At 39.9% G+C, this 17,459-nt stretch overlaps 2 protein-coding genes across 3 annotated transcripts in view; both read right to left on the bottom strand.

Annotated features, from left to right (window-relative positions):
- LOC311616673 (guanylate-binding protein 6-like) overlaps positions 1-380 on the bottom strand; it is a 36,613-nt gene extending 36,233 nt beyond the window's left edge. The window contains exon 1 of the mRNA XM_084872342.1: positions 138-380. The gene's annotated coding sequence lies outside the window, so the exon portion shown is untranslated. The remainder of the gene's footprint in view (positions 1-137) is intronic.
- Positions 381-15,943: 15,563 nt separating this feature from the next.
- Positions 15,944-17,459, bottom strand: part of LOC311616667 (guanylate-binding protein 6-like) — a 38,423-nt gene continuing 36,907 nt past the window's right edge. For both annotated transcript variants that reach the window (XM_084872336.1, XM_084872335.1), the window contains 2 exons: positions 17,123-17,316; positions 15,944-16,188 (listed from right to left, as the gene is read on the bottom strand). In XM_084872336.1, the coding sequence (XP_084728462.1) occupies positions 15,982-16,188; positions 17,123-17,316 (401 nt within the window). In that variant the 3' untranslated portion in view covers positions 15,944-15,981. The remainder of the gene's footprint in view (positions 16,189-17,122; positions 17,317-17,459) is intronic.

Raw genomic sequence — 17,459 nt, 5'->3', positions numbered from 1 at the left:
CTCTGACCACACCATCAGCCAGCTGCTTCCAGAGCTGACAGTGGAGACTCTTGCCTCTAGAGCCAGGTGTGCTGCGTTCTTGTTGATGTTACTTAATGAACATGTGCATGGAAATCCAAGTCTCTGGGAGAATTTACCTGTCTCCTAAACTGCAGACAATGGGTAAGTTCTTGCCTCTTTCTGCCTTGCTCCTCCTGAGTCTGGCTCCGCAGGGTGCTCACAGTTCTCTTTAGAAGCTGATAATGAAGCAGAATATGAGAGCGAAGCTGTTTTCAGTGTCGTTGAGAAAAACCAAAATCGAAAGAACACATCCTTTTCTGGGAAATTACGTGTTGGACCTTCACTGGTGCTCTCACTCTTCTCTGCCCCTCCCCGCCCCCAAAGGCATGCAGGGTGGGTGACATTTCTTCCACACCCCATTGGAAATCCCTGTCTGGCACCTCCCCCTCATGGGGCTTGTGTTTCCTGACTCCACAGGAACACAGAACTGCAGGATTAAAGTGAGCCATTAACAGCAGACTGAGTCTGCAGTGTGTCTCTCAGAAATACTTTGGAAAGGCAATGAGGTTTTTCTTATTGTTGTTGTAGTAATTTTATGCTAAGATTGCCTTTTCATTTCTGCTTTAAAAAAAACAAAACACTTATTATTAATTTATCCCTCTTCATTATCAATAACTGTGTGCATAAAACTCCTACTTTCTCTATCAATAGATAGACCCTAGTATTTTGTAGCTTATACTCCCACTTACTATTGTTTGTTGTTTTTCTTTGTGGAGACTCTGGGGGGGAGTGTAAGGATCCTGAGTTTATATTTCGAGTGTTTCTTTCAGTGAAATAATATAAAAATACAAACTAACTCAAAACTGAACATTCAAAATGAACAAAGAAGTCATAACCATAAACAAGATTTTAAAAGTTGACAAGTGCCACAAATATTGTCTCTTTCTGGTTTTATCGTCTATTAAGTTTTCTTCCCTATATTTGCATTTCATCTGAATAATAATTCAGAAATAATATGTAATTGTACAGGATTCCACTCTAATAGACTATTTTTAAAAACTGTATAATAAAAGTATTTTTATTATAACTGTTGTCTTCTGGACAGATATAGGTAGGAGCTGTGCTATTAGAACAATTTTGAGTGAGTTTCATTGTTTATTTTTCTGTGCCTAGAATATTCTGAGTTGGCTTCAAAGACATTTAAATGTTATTTCGACTTTCACCAGTTTGCTTGGTTGAAATCGGCTCTTTGACAACATAGTAAAAATAAAGCAGCAGCAGCAGCTAGATGTTAGATTAATTTTTATAGATTTATCATAAGTAGATTACTAAAATGAAATATTGGTTCCAAGAAAGCTGTTACATTGAATACAATATCATAACATAAATTAAAATCTGAAAATTGAAATTTTCTCCTTTAATATGTGATACTATACTACTTATTATGTTCTCATGAGAATATTTGTCTTTTAATATCAGATTATATCCTAGAATTCTTACTTTCAGGGTTGTAATGTAACCATATTGTGTGATATTAGTTTATCAGTCTTTATAATTTATCTATATTTGCGATTTTTAATTTTGGCTCTGTTATTGTTTTCCAGCAATATATGGTGGTATATTTCAATGGTTCATGTAATAAACTTGTGAGGCCCATTGACTTTGCAAATTTAAAGATGAACAAAGTAATGGTCTCACCTTTCGATAATCTAAATCTAGAAGGAGGGAAATTTAAAATAAAACAAGAAGTGATCAGTATTAATAAATGATGGTAGCAAAAAAAGTGTTTGTCTCAACAAAAGCAACAATTATTTCTACTAGGGAGGGTTAGGACAGTTTATAGATGACTTCATAGAAAAGTCTTAATTCTGTTAGGTCTTAAAGAATGACTCAATTGCGAAAAAAGAGTGATTGGAGGAAAGATATTTTTAAGGCAAAGGAAGGGAATGATAAATAAACAAAAGTAGGAGGTAAATTCTAGATATTAGCTAAGCCCAATGTAGCCAGTGTAGTGGGCTCACTAGGAATAAAGTGGAAAAATCAATTGGGACCTGGATCATAGACAACGTTGTGCAGGCAGGTGGAGATTTGATGGTTACGAGGCATGCTTAGAGCCATGTTGGAAATCCATGTTATGGGTGAGCCTTGAAAGTATTATGCTAAGTCAAGGAAGCCATTACTAAAATCATGTATTTTAGTATTTCATTCATATGAAATGCCCAAAATAGCCAAATTCATAGACATGAGAGTAGAGGTGACTGCTTAGGGTTGGGTAAGGGTATGGGGGGAGCAGGGAGGTAAAAGCTAAAGTGTACTAGGTTTCACTTTCAAGATGATGAAAATGGTCTAAACTTGAGTGGTGATGGTTGCACATATTTGATAGCCCGAATATAATGTCTGCAATATAAAAGTGAATGCAGATCCAAAACTGTCATAGATATGTGAAACAATAAGTGTTGACTGTCTACAAAATCATAATAATGTACTCTGGCATTAAAAAGAGCAGATAAAATTAACATAAAACTAGAGGTTTGGTACATAAAATTAACATAAAACCCCCAACTTCCCCCCTTTGCTGACCAGGTAACCCCAAACTGATGCACCTGCCACCGTGCTTGCTCCCAACTGCCCCTCTATTGGCCTGGTCACCCCTAACTGCCCCCCACTGGCCTGGTTGTCTCTTACGGTCCCCCCCTCCACCAGCCTGGTCACCACCAACTGACCACCCACTGCTGACCTGGTCAATCCTCACACCCCTTGCCAGCCTGATTGCCCCACACAACCTGCTTTTCAGACATTTGGTCATCCTTCACTAACCCTCCTGCAGGCTGGTTGTAAGCAGCCATCTTGTGAGGGTGTGATGGTCAATTTACATATTACCTCTTTATTATATGGTATAATTCCCAAAGAGTCTGGATATAGATTAAGTATTATAAGATCCTTGAATTGTTTTGAGGAGACTAAAGAGAGTAATTTTTGTTTCATGATTGAAGTCTAAAGATTGCCATTTATAATGTTATCAGTTAAAGAACAGAGAAAGTTTTCAATTTCTATACTAGTAGACAGAAAACTGATTTTCATATATCTCAGTAAGTAAAAAAATGAAAAACAAGAAAAATAAGAAAAATGTTAAGTAAAGTTAGAAAATATGATCAACTTAAACTAATATATGAATGTAGAACCCTACTGCCAACAATAGTAGCATGTGCTTTTTTTTTTTTAAACAAATGTCACGTGAATTTTACCTGTACCAAACCACAAAGAAGTGTTAGTTGTCTTGTGTCAGATTTTCTAAAAACAGGGCCTAGGTGATGGGTTTGTGTACATGTGATTTATTGAGGGCGTACTTTCAACAGAAGTGGTCTAAGGGAAGAAAAGAGGAATGAAAAGAGGCTATGGTTGCAGGCAAAAAATGGCTTCAAGCTGATCCTCTGAGACCTCTGTAACAGAAATAGCATGAGAGTTTGTCCCTCCTTGAAGCAAAGTACTAGACATTTGAAACCCATCAAGGCATTGTGTGTGGGCTATCCTTCTTAATCAGATCAACTATGTTGTTAAAGGACATTTTCCAAAGAAATGAGCAGCTGTGAGCTTTTAGCAATGAACATGCACAGCAATAGAAGGATGGATGCAAAGTCTTGTAAGGTGATCTCACTAAGGTACTAACAGCAAACAGCTGCATAGTATTTCAAAGTGTTAATGTCCCACAGGTTTTTTCCATTCATTTGCTGACAGGCATTGGGCTGTTTCCAAATCATAACTATTGTAAATAATGCTGCTATGAATACATGGCTGCATATATTCTTTTTGATTTGGGTTTGGGGGTTTTTAGGACATATTCCCAGGAGTGGGTCACTGGGTCAAATGAAAGTTCCATTTTTAATTTTTTGAGAAAACTCCATATTGTTTTCCATTGTGGCTGGACCAATCTGCACTCCCACCAGCAGTGAACTAGGGTTCCCTTCCACATCCTCATCAGCACTTTAGTTTGTTGAGTGGCCAGATTATTATGCGTTTATTGCTCATCCTCTTCCCCTTCTGGTATTCCTGTAATGCAGATGTTGTTCAGTTTCATGTTGTCCCAGAGCCCTCTTTAGCTATCTTCCTGCTTTTTTATTGTTTTTTCTATTTTCTGCTATAATTGGGTATTTAATTCTACCTTGTCTACCAAATCACTGATTCAGTCCTCTGCTTCATTCAATCTATTTTTAATCCCCTTCAATGTGTCCTTAATATCAGATATATCATTTTTTATTTCAGTATGGTTCTTGTTAATGGCCTCTAATTTCCTTTTCAAGCTGTTGTAATTTTCACTAAGTTCCTTAAGCACCTATATAATCATTGCTTTGAATTTTATGTCTGATAGATTGCTTGCTTCCATGTCACTTAGTTATTTCTCTGTAGATTCCTCTTTTCTCTCATTTGGGGATTGTTTCTTTGTCTCTGCATTTCAGCTGTCTCTTTTATTTGATTTTATGTATTAAATAGAAGTGCTAAACCTCCCAGTCTCTGTGGTATGGATTTATGTAGAAGGTGTTTTGAGGGGTCCAGTGGTGCAGTATCTTTGTTCATCTGAGCTGGATGCTCTAGGAATGGCCATATATGTATGTTTTGGGCTGTCCTGCTGTAATTGGGGCTTTATTGCTGATGTCCCATGTGTGGCATAGTTGAACCCTTTGACTTGCTTCCAATAAGATTCAATCCCAATGTCATTGTTCCAAAGGTACAGTGACTGGGGACTCCTTAGCCCAGAAGCTGAATCTCCCTTGAGTCTCACATTTTGATTGACCCTGTTCTAACTTTACTTCTTTCCCGCATGGAACTGGTCCTGCAGGTGTCAGCTACAGGTGTCAGCTACAGGTGTTAGGGGTCCCACTGGCTTTCCCTGGCTGTACTGTCTAGGATGGTGTTTTGGGGAAGGACCCAAACTGATGTTTTTGAGCAATTTAATCAGGCAAAGACTCAAAGCCTCCAGAGAACCGCCACTGCCTACAGACTGGATTCAGTCTGGAGTAGCCTCAAGCAATCATCACAGGTTGGGTGATAGGTTTCCCAATAGGAAGGGAAAACTGCTTCTATCTGGATGTTAATTATTATTCACAGTCTTTTAAGGCTCCCCAGAAACCACAGGGTAAAGCAAGGGATTTTGCAAAAGGGTGGGTCAGCTGTTTCTCATCTAAACAAAAATGGCAGGAGAGTTAAATGTTTGCCTGGGAAAGATGACCTCCATAGCATAAGGGAATAACTCAGCACATGAAACGGAGGTGTCTGCCTTCTGAGCTCTAACCTCAGATTCCCCAACGCTGATTTATGTTCTTACAGTTCCAATCCACTCTGCCCTCCCTCTGCCAGAGCCCAATGTGAGTGGCTGCACTCAAAATGTTGTTTATTGGCCATTTAAGAGAGTGCCAGCATTTCCAGCAAACACATCCTGGCAGACAGCAACTCTGCTGTTTTGCACAGCAAGAGGTTATATGTAAAGCTTTCTCAGTTCTGGTGCTCTCTGCTGGGTGGCCCAGATTGCGGATTTGACCCCAGAGTTCTCAGTGGCAAATCTTTAAAGCTGAGATAGCTCTCTGGAACTTCAGCTTCTGTCTGTGGGAGCTTGGCCAGCTCTTCTGTCTCCAGCATTCCTATCAGTCTCTATGTGGGCTCACATTCCATTCTTGGTTATCAGTCTTCTCTCCAGCTAGTCTTCAGTTGGTCATTCAGGTTGGGGTTTTGTTTTGTTTTTTTGTATTTTAGTTATAATTTCAGTCTTGTCCTGGGAGCATGACTGTGAACTTCCACTTACTCCACTGACATTTATTGTATTTTTTGCAATGGATTTAGATTGTCAAAATCAGGCTCAATTATTCACCATATACTATACAATGCTATATATATGTCAGTTATATTTTATTAAAGTTGGGGGAGTGAGATTGATGATAAAGGGGTAAAATTGGAAAAGAGAAAGGGAAAAATCATTGCATTTAAGAGTTCCAACAACTCTCATTGTTTGGCACTTCATTATGTATGTATGTATGTATGTATGTATGGCACTTCAATATGTGTGGCACTTCATTATGTATGTATGTATGTATGTATTATTTCTTTATTTGCTTTTAGCATTTTAAATCTTTAAAAAACAGACTGGTAATTTTGAAAAGTTGCTAGTTGGCCCATTTTTAGGTAGTATGCATAGCTGGGAATTATCAGTATTGGCAGTCCTAATTCATATTTACACAGTAGTCACAATGAGTTTATTAAAACAAGTTATCTTCTCACTTTTTTTTTCTTTTTTGCTTTAGGACTTTACAAAGTCCTAAAGCATTAAAAGCTTGCATTCTCCATATCATGGTTGCAAGCTCCTACATATTCTGACCCTGCCTGCCTCTGTCCTCATCACATGTTAACTCCGCTTCAGATACCAAATGCACCCAACACACCACCAAAGAGGACATTTGTACACAAACTCTCCTCCTTCTGAAATTCTCTTCCTAAACATTTTTCCTAACTGTGTTCACCAAAAATTTATCTTAAACTTCATTTTGCCAATGAGGGATTGCTGGCTGAAGGGTCCAAATCCAGTTTCCTTTCTACAGTTACTCATAGCTCTCTGTATGATTCCTTCACAATGCCTATTAGGCATGCAAATATTATGTTTGTTGGTATAACTTGTTTTAATATCTTTTTTCTGATATAAAAATACTGCATGGGCACAGAGATCATGTCTGCTATGATGATCATAGACTCCTCAATTCCTTCTCAATGTCTTCCCCAATGTTCAGCTATGGTCAGTGGTCAGCACACATGCACTGAGTGATTAATTGCAGTCATGTTTAAAGGAACCCATTTGAGCCAAAACCGGTTTGGCTCAGTGGTGGAGCATCGGTCTGCGGACTGAAAGGTCCCGGGTTCGATTCCGGTCAAGGGCATGTACCTTGGTTGCGGGCACATCCCCTGTAGCGGGTGTGCAAGAGGCAACTGGTCGATGTTCTCTCTCATCGAGGTTTCTAGCTCTCTATCTCTCTCCCTTCCTCTCTGTAAAAAATCAATAAAATATATTAAAAAATAAATAAATAAAATAAAAGAACCCATTTGATATCATCCAGAATTATATTTGAAGGTTTTTGTGTGTGTGTGTGTGTGTGTGTGTGTGTGTGTGTGTGGTTTTTTTTTTTCTTCTGCATTGTAACCTGGCAAAAACATCAAAATTCATCAATAATACAGAAAACATGAACTATAAAAGTGATATTTTGTTCTATCTAATAAAAGAGTAAAATGCAAATTAATCTTTACTCTGCTACACCCACAAGGCACCCTAACCAGCCAATCAGAAGCAAGTATGCAAATTAACCCAACCAAGATGGCTGTGGCCACAGAGCTGAAGCAAGCAAGAGGCTTGAGTTTTTCTAGCAATAGAGGGAGACAAGCTTTCTGCACACCATGTCGGGCCCAGGCCTCCACTTATGACTACAGAGTTTCAATTATAGAAGATAAATAAATCCCAACAATAATTGCAGCAGCCATGGAGCTGGAGAGAGTAGAAGGCTTGAGTTTCCTCTGGCAATAGAAGAAGCCAAGCTTCCCCAGCCCTAGCCAGCCTTGGTCTCTGCTCAATGTTAGAAAGTTTTAATTATAGAGGATAGATAAATCCCAGATATCAGGGCCTATGCTTGGGTCACTGGGTGGTGTGGCCAGCATGCAAACAATCACAACCTCACCCAGGCCACCCACACCCCAAGGGAATCTCCACCCTGATCTGGGACACCCTTCAGCAAACCAACTGGCCCCCACCCATGCACCAGGCCTCTATCCTATCTAATAAAAGAGTAATATTCAAATTGACAATCACTCTAACACACAAGATGGCCTAGCTCATGTGGTCAAAGATCCTGCCCCCATGTGGACACAAGATGGCAACTACAAGATGGCCTGCAAGGGAGGGAAGTAAAGAGGGACCAGGCCTGCAAGGGAGGGCAGTTAGAGTTGATCAAGCCTGCAGGGGAGGACAGTTAGGGGTGACCAAGCCAGCAGAGGAGGAAACTTGGGGCAAATGGGCCTGTCGGGAAGGGCAGGTGGGGGGGGGGGGAGGCCTGCAGAGGAGCAGTTGGGGGGGGGATCAGGCCTGCAGGGGAGGGCAGTTAAGGGCAATCAAACTGGCAGGGTGCAGTTAGGCATCAATCAGGCTGTCAGTGGAGTGGTTAGGGGGTGATCACGCTGGGAGCAATTGCGCCAGAAGTCCTGGATTGGGAGAGGGATATCAGACTTGGATCAGGCCTAAGCGGGCAGTCAGACATCCCTCAAGTGGTCTCATATTGGAGAGGGTGCAGGCTGGGCGAATTTTGAGCACAGGGCCTCTTGTAAATACTATATTTCTTGCTATCATTGTTATTATCACAATCATCATTATCATCACCATCACTATTTGTGTTAGGTTTGCCTTTGATTGTTCTGTCATTCAAACAAAACCACTGTCTCTAAGTAAGAAATGTATATTGTAAACCCAAGGAACTTTTTAGGTAGTGTTAAAATATGCTTTATGTTTACATTAAAGATTTGGATTTTATTCTGAATTAAAATATTTACTTACTGTCATCCTATCTAATGAAAGAATAATATGCAAATTGACCATACCTCCACAACACCCACAAGCCAATCAGGAGCAAATATAAAAATAAACCCAACCAAGATGGCTGTGGCCACAGAGAGCAGGAGAGAGGCTTGGATTTCCCTGGGAAAAGAGGAAGCCAAGCTTTCTGACTGCCCTTCCTGGCCTAGGCCTCCACTTAATGCTACAAAGTTTCCATTATAGATCCAAACAGAAATGGTGGCAGCCAGGGAGCTAGAAGAGCAGGAGGCTAGGGTTCCCTCAGCAATGGAGGAAGCCAAGCTTCTGCATCCCAGGCTTGCCTAGGCCTCCATTCCAGGCTACAAAGTTTCAATTATTGAAGATACATAAATTCCAACAGAAATGGCTGCTGCCACACAGCAAGCGGAAGGCTTGGCTCCCCTCCAAGCTACAAAGTTTTAATTGTGGAAGATAAATAAATCCCAAATACCAAGGCCTCTGCTTCGGTCACCATGGGGCATGACCAGCCTGCAAACCACTACAGGCTCCTAGCCAAGGTGACCTCACACCTCAAGGGATCAATCCCTACCCTGATCCAGGACACACTTGAGGGCAAAACAGCTGGCCTCCACCCATGGACCAGGCCTCTATCCTATCTAATAAAAGAATTATATGCAGATGACAATCACTCGAACACACAGGATGGCTGCCCCCATGTGATCAAAGATCCTGCCCCCATGTGGACACAAAATGGCAACCACAAGATGGCCAGTAGAGGAGGGCAGTTGGGAGGGACAGGCCTGCAAGGGAGGACAGTTGGGGCAATCAAGCCTGCAGGGGAGGGCAGTTTGGGGTGACCAGGCTGGCAGAGGGTTGAAGTGGGGGATAACCATGCCTTCAGGGAAGGAAATTTGGAGGGGACCCATTTCTGAAGGGGAGAGAAGTTGAGGGAACCACGCCTACAGGAAAGGGCAGTTAGGTGTGACCAGGCCTGCTGGGGAGACAATTTAAGGGGCACCAGGCCTGCATAGAAGGGGGGTAAAAGGGGACCAGGGCTGAAGGGGAGGGCATTTTGGGGCAAACAGGCTGACAAGGAGCAGTTAGCTATCAATCAGGCTGGCAGGGGAGTGATTAGGGGTTGAACAGGCTGGCAGGCAGAAGCCATTAGGAGCAATCATGAAGGCAGGCAGATGAGCAGTTGGAAGTCAATAGTCCTGTATTCTGAGAGGGATGTCTGACTAAACAGGCAGTCAGACATCCTTCGAGGGGTCTCAGATTGGAGAGGATGCAGGCTGGGCTGAGGGACATCCCCTAATGTGCACCGGGCCTCTAGTTCTAAATACAAATTTTAAAAAACTGCCTTTGGCAGTTTCGCCTAGTGGATAGAACATTGGCCTGTACACCAAAGGATCAGTTTTTTTTCCAATTAAAGGCATTTGCTGGGTTGTATGCTCATCCTTGGTGTGGGTTCTGGTCAGGGCTTGTGCAGAAGGAAACAACCAATCAATGGGTTTCTCTCACATCAATGTTTCTTTCTGTCTTTCCCTCTCTCTTCTACTCTCCCTAAAAATTAATAGAAAAAAAATAACCTCAAGTGAGGATTAACAACAACAAAAAACTCATTAAAAATTTTAATGAAGTAGCACATACTTCCTTACTCGTTAATAAAGCCACAACAAACAGAACTGAGACCTGTTAAACTATAAGTGAGTCAGTGGTTTGGATGATGCTGCATCTAGATTCTCCACAGAGAGTCAGGCAAGATAAACATATTTTGAGATAAAAAGACATTCCTTAGGCATTGTTAAGTGGTCCCTTCTTCCATAGTTCTCTCAGTCCTTATGTCTATTTAGACTTTGGAATACCTATTATGAGATTGGGATGTGATTGAATAGAGACAGTTTTAATGATTCCAATCAATAGCATCTAAAGGTGGTGATCTGACCCCAGCAGAAATTTAGTAATGACTAGAACATATTTGGTTGTCACAACTGGGTTATTTAAAAGTATAGATGCTGTGGCATCTTGTGGTTAGAGGCCAGGACTGCCTGTTAAACATCCTACAATGCCAGCTCCTGCACTATATATATATATATATATATATATATATATATATATATATATATATATATATCATATATCATATATCATATATCATATATCATATATCATATATAATAATGGACAAGCATGTAAATTGACCATACTTCTGCAATGCCCACATCCAATCAGAGTGAGTATGCAAATTAACCAAACAAAGATTGAGGTTAATTTGCAAATGTAGGAGCCCTGCAGCCTGGGTCCTGGGGACTTTCTCAGCACCCAGAACACTCGAAGGTGGGCCTCCCCTGGGTCCTAAGAAACATGGGAAGGATCAGAGCCAGGGGGCTCCTGGGCAGGGGTGGAGCCAAGTAATCAGAGGGAGCTGGGGTTCCCCTATCCACGCCTCAAGCCCAGGCCAGAAGCTTGGGTCTGGGCAGGGCCAGAGCCGGGTGATCAAGGGTGCTGGTTAGCCCCTGCCCAGGCCCTGAGGCTTTAGGGCTTGGCAGGGATGGACCTGGCAATCAGAGGGAGCTGGAAGGCCCTGCGCAGGTCTGGAAGCTTTAGGCCTTGGTAGAGGTGGAGTCTGAGATCAGAAGTTATCAGTGTGAACTACCTTTTCTGACAGCTCATTGACTAACCTCTCTGTATGGCATTGGTAATATTAGTAACTTTGGTATAAGAATCCAAAAAGGTGATTTAGGGTTTTTCCACCACACTCGTGGAGAAAAAAATGAAGGTCTGCTGCTGGAGGGCTAAGAGATGTCATATCCTGCCCTAGCAGGTTTGGCTCAGTGGATAATGCCTTGGCCTGCTGACCACAGGGTCTGGTTCTATTCTGATCAAGGGCATGTACCTAGGTTACAGGATCCTCCCTGGTGGGTGCCCAGGTCATGGCTCATGCAGGAGGCAACCAATCAAAGTGTTCCTCTCACTTGGATGTTTCTGTCTTTCCCTTTCTCTTCCACATTCTCTAAAAATCAATGGAAACATATCCTCAGATTGGGGATTACAAAAAGAGAGACAGAAAGAAAGAAATGTCATATCCTATGAAAATCACATCTTGAAAATACCTAAAGTTTTCATTTTTCCATGGGAAAGAGACTGGAGTCTGTATTGATCAAAACACCTCAATGGCAATGGTGACTGGCAGTGGCTGCAGCAGCAGGGTGATGGGGCTGGTGCATTCCCCTGATCAGCCATGTCGCCTCAGTAGGACATCCCCTGAGGGCTTCCAGTATATGAGAGGGGCAGGCTGGGCTGAGAGACCACATCCCATTGCATGAATTTCGTGCACCAGGCCCCGTGTATGTGTGTGTGTGTGTGTGTGTGTGTGTGTGTGTGTGTGTGTGTATTTCCAGCCCAAAATATCAAGAGTGCTAACATTGAGAAATGTTTGTGGAGCAAGGAAGAGAATGAACTTCTGTTTGCAACAAGGATGACTGTCACAAACAAAACAACATTGAGCAAAAATCTCAGAAAAGAGTATATGAAGTTGTGTTATATGAAGTAAAGACAGACTAAACTTTGCTTGGTCATAAAAATCACAGTAGTAGTTAATTGTGGGTAAGGAGAAGTAAAAACATTACTGGGATTAAATTAATGCTTTATATTTTTATCATGGGGGAGTTTCAAGGATGCATTTATGTGTAATTAATATTGTGGGTACCTCTATACTAAACTCTCCAGTAGACTCAGAACTTCATCTGCAACTTTGGCTCTTCCTGGCCTTCAGACTAGAAATGGAACTTCAGCTCTTCTGGGCTTTCTGGCCCACCTTGCAGGTTATGGACTTGATAACCTCCATAATAATTTGAGCCAATTCCTTTCAATAAATTTCTTTCAACATATACACACATCCTATTCGTTCTGGGGTTTTTTTGTTTGTCTTGATTTATTTGTTTCTTTGTAGAACCCTAACTACAACACAGGGTCAAATTTTGGAATTAACAATAACATTTCTGCCTATGAAACTTGCCAATACAAATTTAATTCTTTGCTCATGACATTCTTTTTTGTATTGTGAGCCCTTCTTCTACAACCCTACTTGAATGATCTTGAACCTCAGTGGAGTATATATATATATCCATTGTTCTCACCACTTTTCACCTCTCCCATGTCACTTAACTTTGTAAGATTCTTTGCCTTTAAATTTCATCCTCTCCTACAAACACATGTAATTCAGTGTTCAGCTCCCTTGCTCAAAGTGTTCATCATTCCATGACTGATCTCTTAAAAACATGGGAAAAGAAAGAACTACTGATGACCAGAGTTCTCCATTGAAATGGGTGAAGCAATTGTTAAGGATGTGGCTAATTTTCCCTTCCTTCCTTCCTTCCTTCCTTCCTAGTCTCATTTCTGTCCACATCCTTTCATAAATGCTCAACGGAGTAGTGTTCCATACAAAAATTTTTCATACAAATTTCAGTTGTAGAATTTGCTTTCTAGGGAATTCAACCAGCAGTAGATTGTACCCACAGAGCTCTGAAAAATAAGTTTCTATAAAGGGATTCTAGAACTAGGTAACTGGCTGCCTAAATGACAGGACCCCACCAGTAATGCTTAGTGTGGCATACATAGACCATGGCACAAGGGAGGTATGCATATATTAATCATTATACGGGTGCTGTTTGCTGTTAGTGCCTCAGTTAGATCATCTTACAAGTCATTGTGCGTGTTCATTGCTAAAAAGCTCACAGCTGCTCTTTTCTTTGGAAAATTTCCCTTAGCAGCACGGTGGCTGCTCTGCTCGAGATGGATAGCTCCCGCATAATGCCTGATGGGGTACAAGTATCTAGCATTTTGTTTCAAGGAAGAACAATCTCTCATGCTATTTGTGCTATGGAAACCCCAGTGTATTAGCTTAAAGCCATTTTTTGCCTAAATCGATAGCCTCTTTTCATTTCTATCTTCCTGCCCTCTCTTGCTTCCCTTAGGCCCTTCTATTGAAAGCACACCGTCAAAAATCACGTGAACAAGAACCCGCACCAGGGCTCAGCTTCTAGAGAATCTGACATAAGACAACTAATCCTGCTTTATGGTTTGGTACAGGTAAAATTCATCTGATGTTTCTTAGTGTGCTTAAAAAAAAAGCATATTCCATTATTGTGGGCTGTAGGGTTCTACATTCATACATTAGGCTTAGTTGATCATCATGTTTTCAAAATATTTTCTAACTTTACTTAACATTTTTTTTAATTTTTCATTTTTTGTTGTGTTTGGTTTTTTGCTTTTTTACTTACTGAGATGTATAAAAATTATTTTTATGTCTACTAGTATAATGGAAACTTTCTCTGTTCTCTAACTGATTATGTTGTAAATGGCAATTTTTAGACTTAAATCAAGAAACCCAAAATTACTCACCTTAGGCTTTAGCCTCTTCAAAACAATTCAAGGACCAAGTAATACTTGATTTATATCCAGACTCTTTGGAAATTTTTTATGTTAATTTTATCTGCTCTCTTTTAATCCCAGAGTATATTATTATTTTTTTTACACATTCAATATTTATTGTTTCACATATATATTACAGTTTTGGATCTGCATCCACATATATAATGCAGACATTTTATTTAGGCTATCGTTATTTTTGCCTGAACTAAAATATTTATAACATTTCAGACTTTTTCAAGAAAAATGACCCCCCAAATATAAATTTTGCACCCATTTTGAAAGTTATTTTTTGGCACCATACATCTAGGTTGACAATTATAATTCACAAACTTACACTCTGGTTCTTGCACTGCGGTTTGACTACCCTAATTATAAAGATCATGAAAATATTATACCTTCAGACCCTTTCCACCATGTGAAGACAACACCTTCAGACCCTTTCCACCATGTGAAGACACAACATGCAAGCAGCCTTCTGCAAATCAAGAAGAGAATTCAGACCAAGCACACCCAATGCCGGCACACTGATCTCTAACAGCCTCCAGAACTAGAAGAAAGAAATATTTGCTTTCAAAGACACACAATAAATGGTAACTTTTTCTAGCAGCCTGAGCTAAGGCAAACCATGATACTGATGGCATATACTGCAAAACCTGGCCTCCGTGTGACAAGGTTTATCCACAACACCAGCAGGCCATCCAGTTACGCAGTTGCTCATGTCTCTTTGGCCCTTGATTAGAGCATAGCGGCCACCATTACACTTTTAAGGATGACAGGATCTCTCTCACCAGACCATGTTCTTATGTTTGGTAATTTGTTTCTAAAATCTTATAAGGGTAATTCAGGATAGGAAGTAGAAGTTATTCTAGCTGAGATTTGATTTCTAGGTGAGACAAGCAAGTGTATGTCTTAGTTTTTTTTGTTTGTTTTTAATATATTTTATTGATTTTTTTACAGAGAGGAAGGGAGAGAGATAGAAAGCTAGAAACGTCGAGGACAGAGAAACATCGACCAGCTGCCTCTTGCACACCCCCTACCGGGTATGTGGCCACAACCAATGTACATGCCCTTGACCGGAATCAAACTTGGGACCTTTCAGTCCGCAGACTGACGCTCTATCCACTGAGCCAAACCGGCTTCGGCGTATGTCTTAGTTTTGAAGCAAATATAATGAATTGAGAACTAGGCCTAAAAGGAAACAAGATGAGGATGCAAATTTTATACCTTGTATACTTTGACTTAAGATGAAACCCCTAATTTTGCAGGCTGGTGTCATTTCTAGAAACAGTGAGAACTTTCATGATTCCACAGCCATTTTTTACATTTTCTTGTTATTATAGTCATTATTTGTATTGTACTTTACATTTCTTTGTTATTTATTTATTTATTTATGATTTTTTTACATGATTCAAAAAGAAAGAGTATATACTGAAAAGCAAGGGACATGTTTACCCTGATTCCACCCACTTCTCCGGAGTAGAAGATATTACTTCTTTGAGGACTCCCATGGGTATTCAATGTGTGCACATACATATGATTGCACACAGTTCTTACATTTTTCCAGTAAACACATTATACACTACTGGTGCACCTCCTTTTTTCACTTTACAATGTATTTTCAACATTGTTGTATATTTATAAAAAAAAATAGAGCTGAACTTAATGGCTGCATATTATTCCAGCATGTGCACATGTTAAATTACATTACCAATTTATATAGATAAATGTTTTAGTAGTTTCCAATTTCTTGTCACTTACAGTGGTAAGTCAATGAATTTTTTGTAAGTATATTTTTTTCAACATGCATATTTCATAAAGTAAACATATTATATCAAAGCATAGGAGCATTAATTCTGTCTAATGAGGGCTAGGCATTGATATACTTTAGTAGGCACCTTTTTTTGTTTAAGACTTGGATGAATGAAATTAAAAAGAATACACACTAGAAACAATCCATAGCATATATCCAGTCTATAATTTATTTCAAAGGAGAATTATTTCATTATTCTAAGCAGTAATCCAATGCCTTTCATAACAGGGTTACCAGGAAAACACAAAATTGTAAAGACATCTATGGCTTTTTCAATCCAGTGAGAAGCATCTTCTTTAGCATTATCAACCTTATTTTTCAAATTACTGATCTCTGCATTCATCTCTTCAGCTTTCTTTTTAAACCCTTCTTTAAGTAGATCTTCTTGAACCTAAAAAATGTGAGAAGGAAAATAAAATATTTTAAATTCACATGTTTTACAAGAATTTAATTTTATATTTAATAACTCTTTCCTTTCACTCTGAAAATTGTTCTCTATTATAGAATCAAGGATATTTTTCCAAAATGAATAATTCTGTCTTGGACCTAAACTTTGAAAGAAAGATTAGTTTACATTCTTACAAATATTCACACATATATAGGGTTTTATAGGATGCTAAGCTTAGCATGAGGACAAATGTAATGTGTGCCAGTCACAATATCAGTTGAGCAATAACCTAGGTCTGCTGGCACAAATTCTCAATCCCTCTTAGGATAATATGGCCAATCAAATGTAGAAATAATGGGAAATTATACATTGCTCTAGAACCCTATTATAAACATGATCAGATAGCCAATCAGGAATTCTTCCTTTGCCATTAGATGTCTTGGGTAGATTCTCCATATCTGGGAACCATGCAGCAAGTTTAAAGGTGTCAAATCCTGATATTTTTAATCTGGACATTTCTGATAGTTTATTGTCAGCATAGATCTACCTCAGAGTCTTTGGGTGGTAGCAGGGTTCCTGATAATAGGCAATGATCTCGGTAAAATAAACCAGTTGGTAGTCACAATAAGTACATGTGTTTCAAAATAAGTCATTTTAAAATGACCTAAAATCACAGCTCAGAACCTATTTATATTGTCTAAGTATTGAGAGATGAGATGCTTGTCCTGACCACTCCAGAGTCTATGCACAAAGTATATTTCAAAATTAATTTTTTTTACAAAGAAAGGGAACAAGGGGAAGATTCAATACTTTACCAAATCACAAGTAGTAAAGGGCAATGGTGTTGCCTCCATGGTCTTGCTGTAACATTCTCCATCCCACCAGACGTACAAGGACAATGACCATGGAGCAGTACTGAGGCCATGGCAGGACTTACCTTCAATTTATGCTCCAACATCATAGTCTGCTCTTTTATTATATTCTCTCTTTCCTTCTCCATCTTCTCCTTCAGTTGCAATATATGTTCCTCAAAACTTTTCATCTGTGCCTCCATCTGTTGCTCCTGCTCCTGTAGTTTCTGTTTCATCAGCTCCTGTTCCATCTCAGCAGCCTCCTTCTTGGCCTGCTCCGCTGCCCCAGGGAGGTTTGAGAGAGGCAAAAAAAATTAGGTGAGGACTGATCTCTACCCTCCTGAGCTCTGAGAACAAGCCAAACTGGAAGAGGAGGTAGAAGAATCTGAATTGCTCCCTCTGCCACACCATCAGGAGCACATT

The sequence above is a fragment of the Pipistrellus hanaki genome (genome assembly GCF_964339955.1).
Source record: "Pipistrellus hanaki genome assembly, chromosome: 2".
In the NCBI taxonomy this organism is placed as follows: Eukaryota; Metazoa; Chordata; class Mammalia; order Chiroptera; family Vespertilionidae; genus Pipistrellus; species Pipistrellus hanaki.
This window is presented reverse-complemented; position numbering and strand designations above follow the sequence as displayed.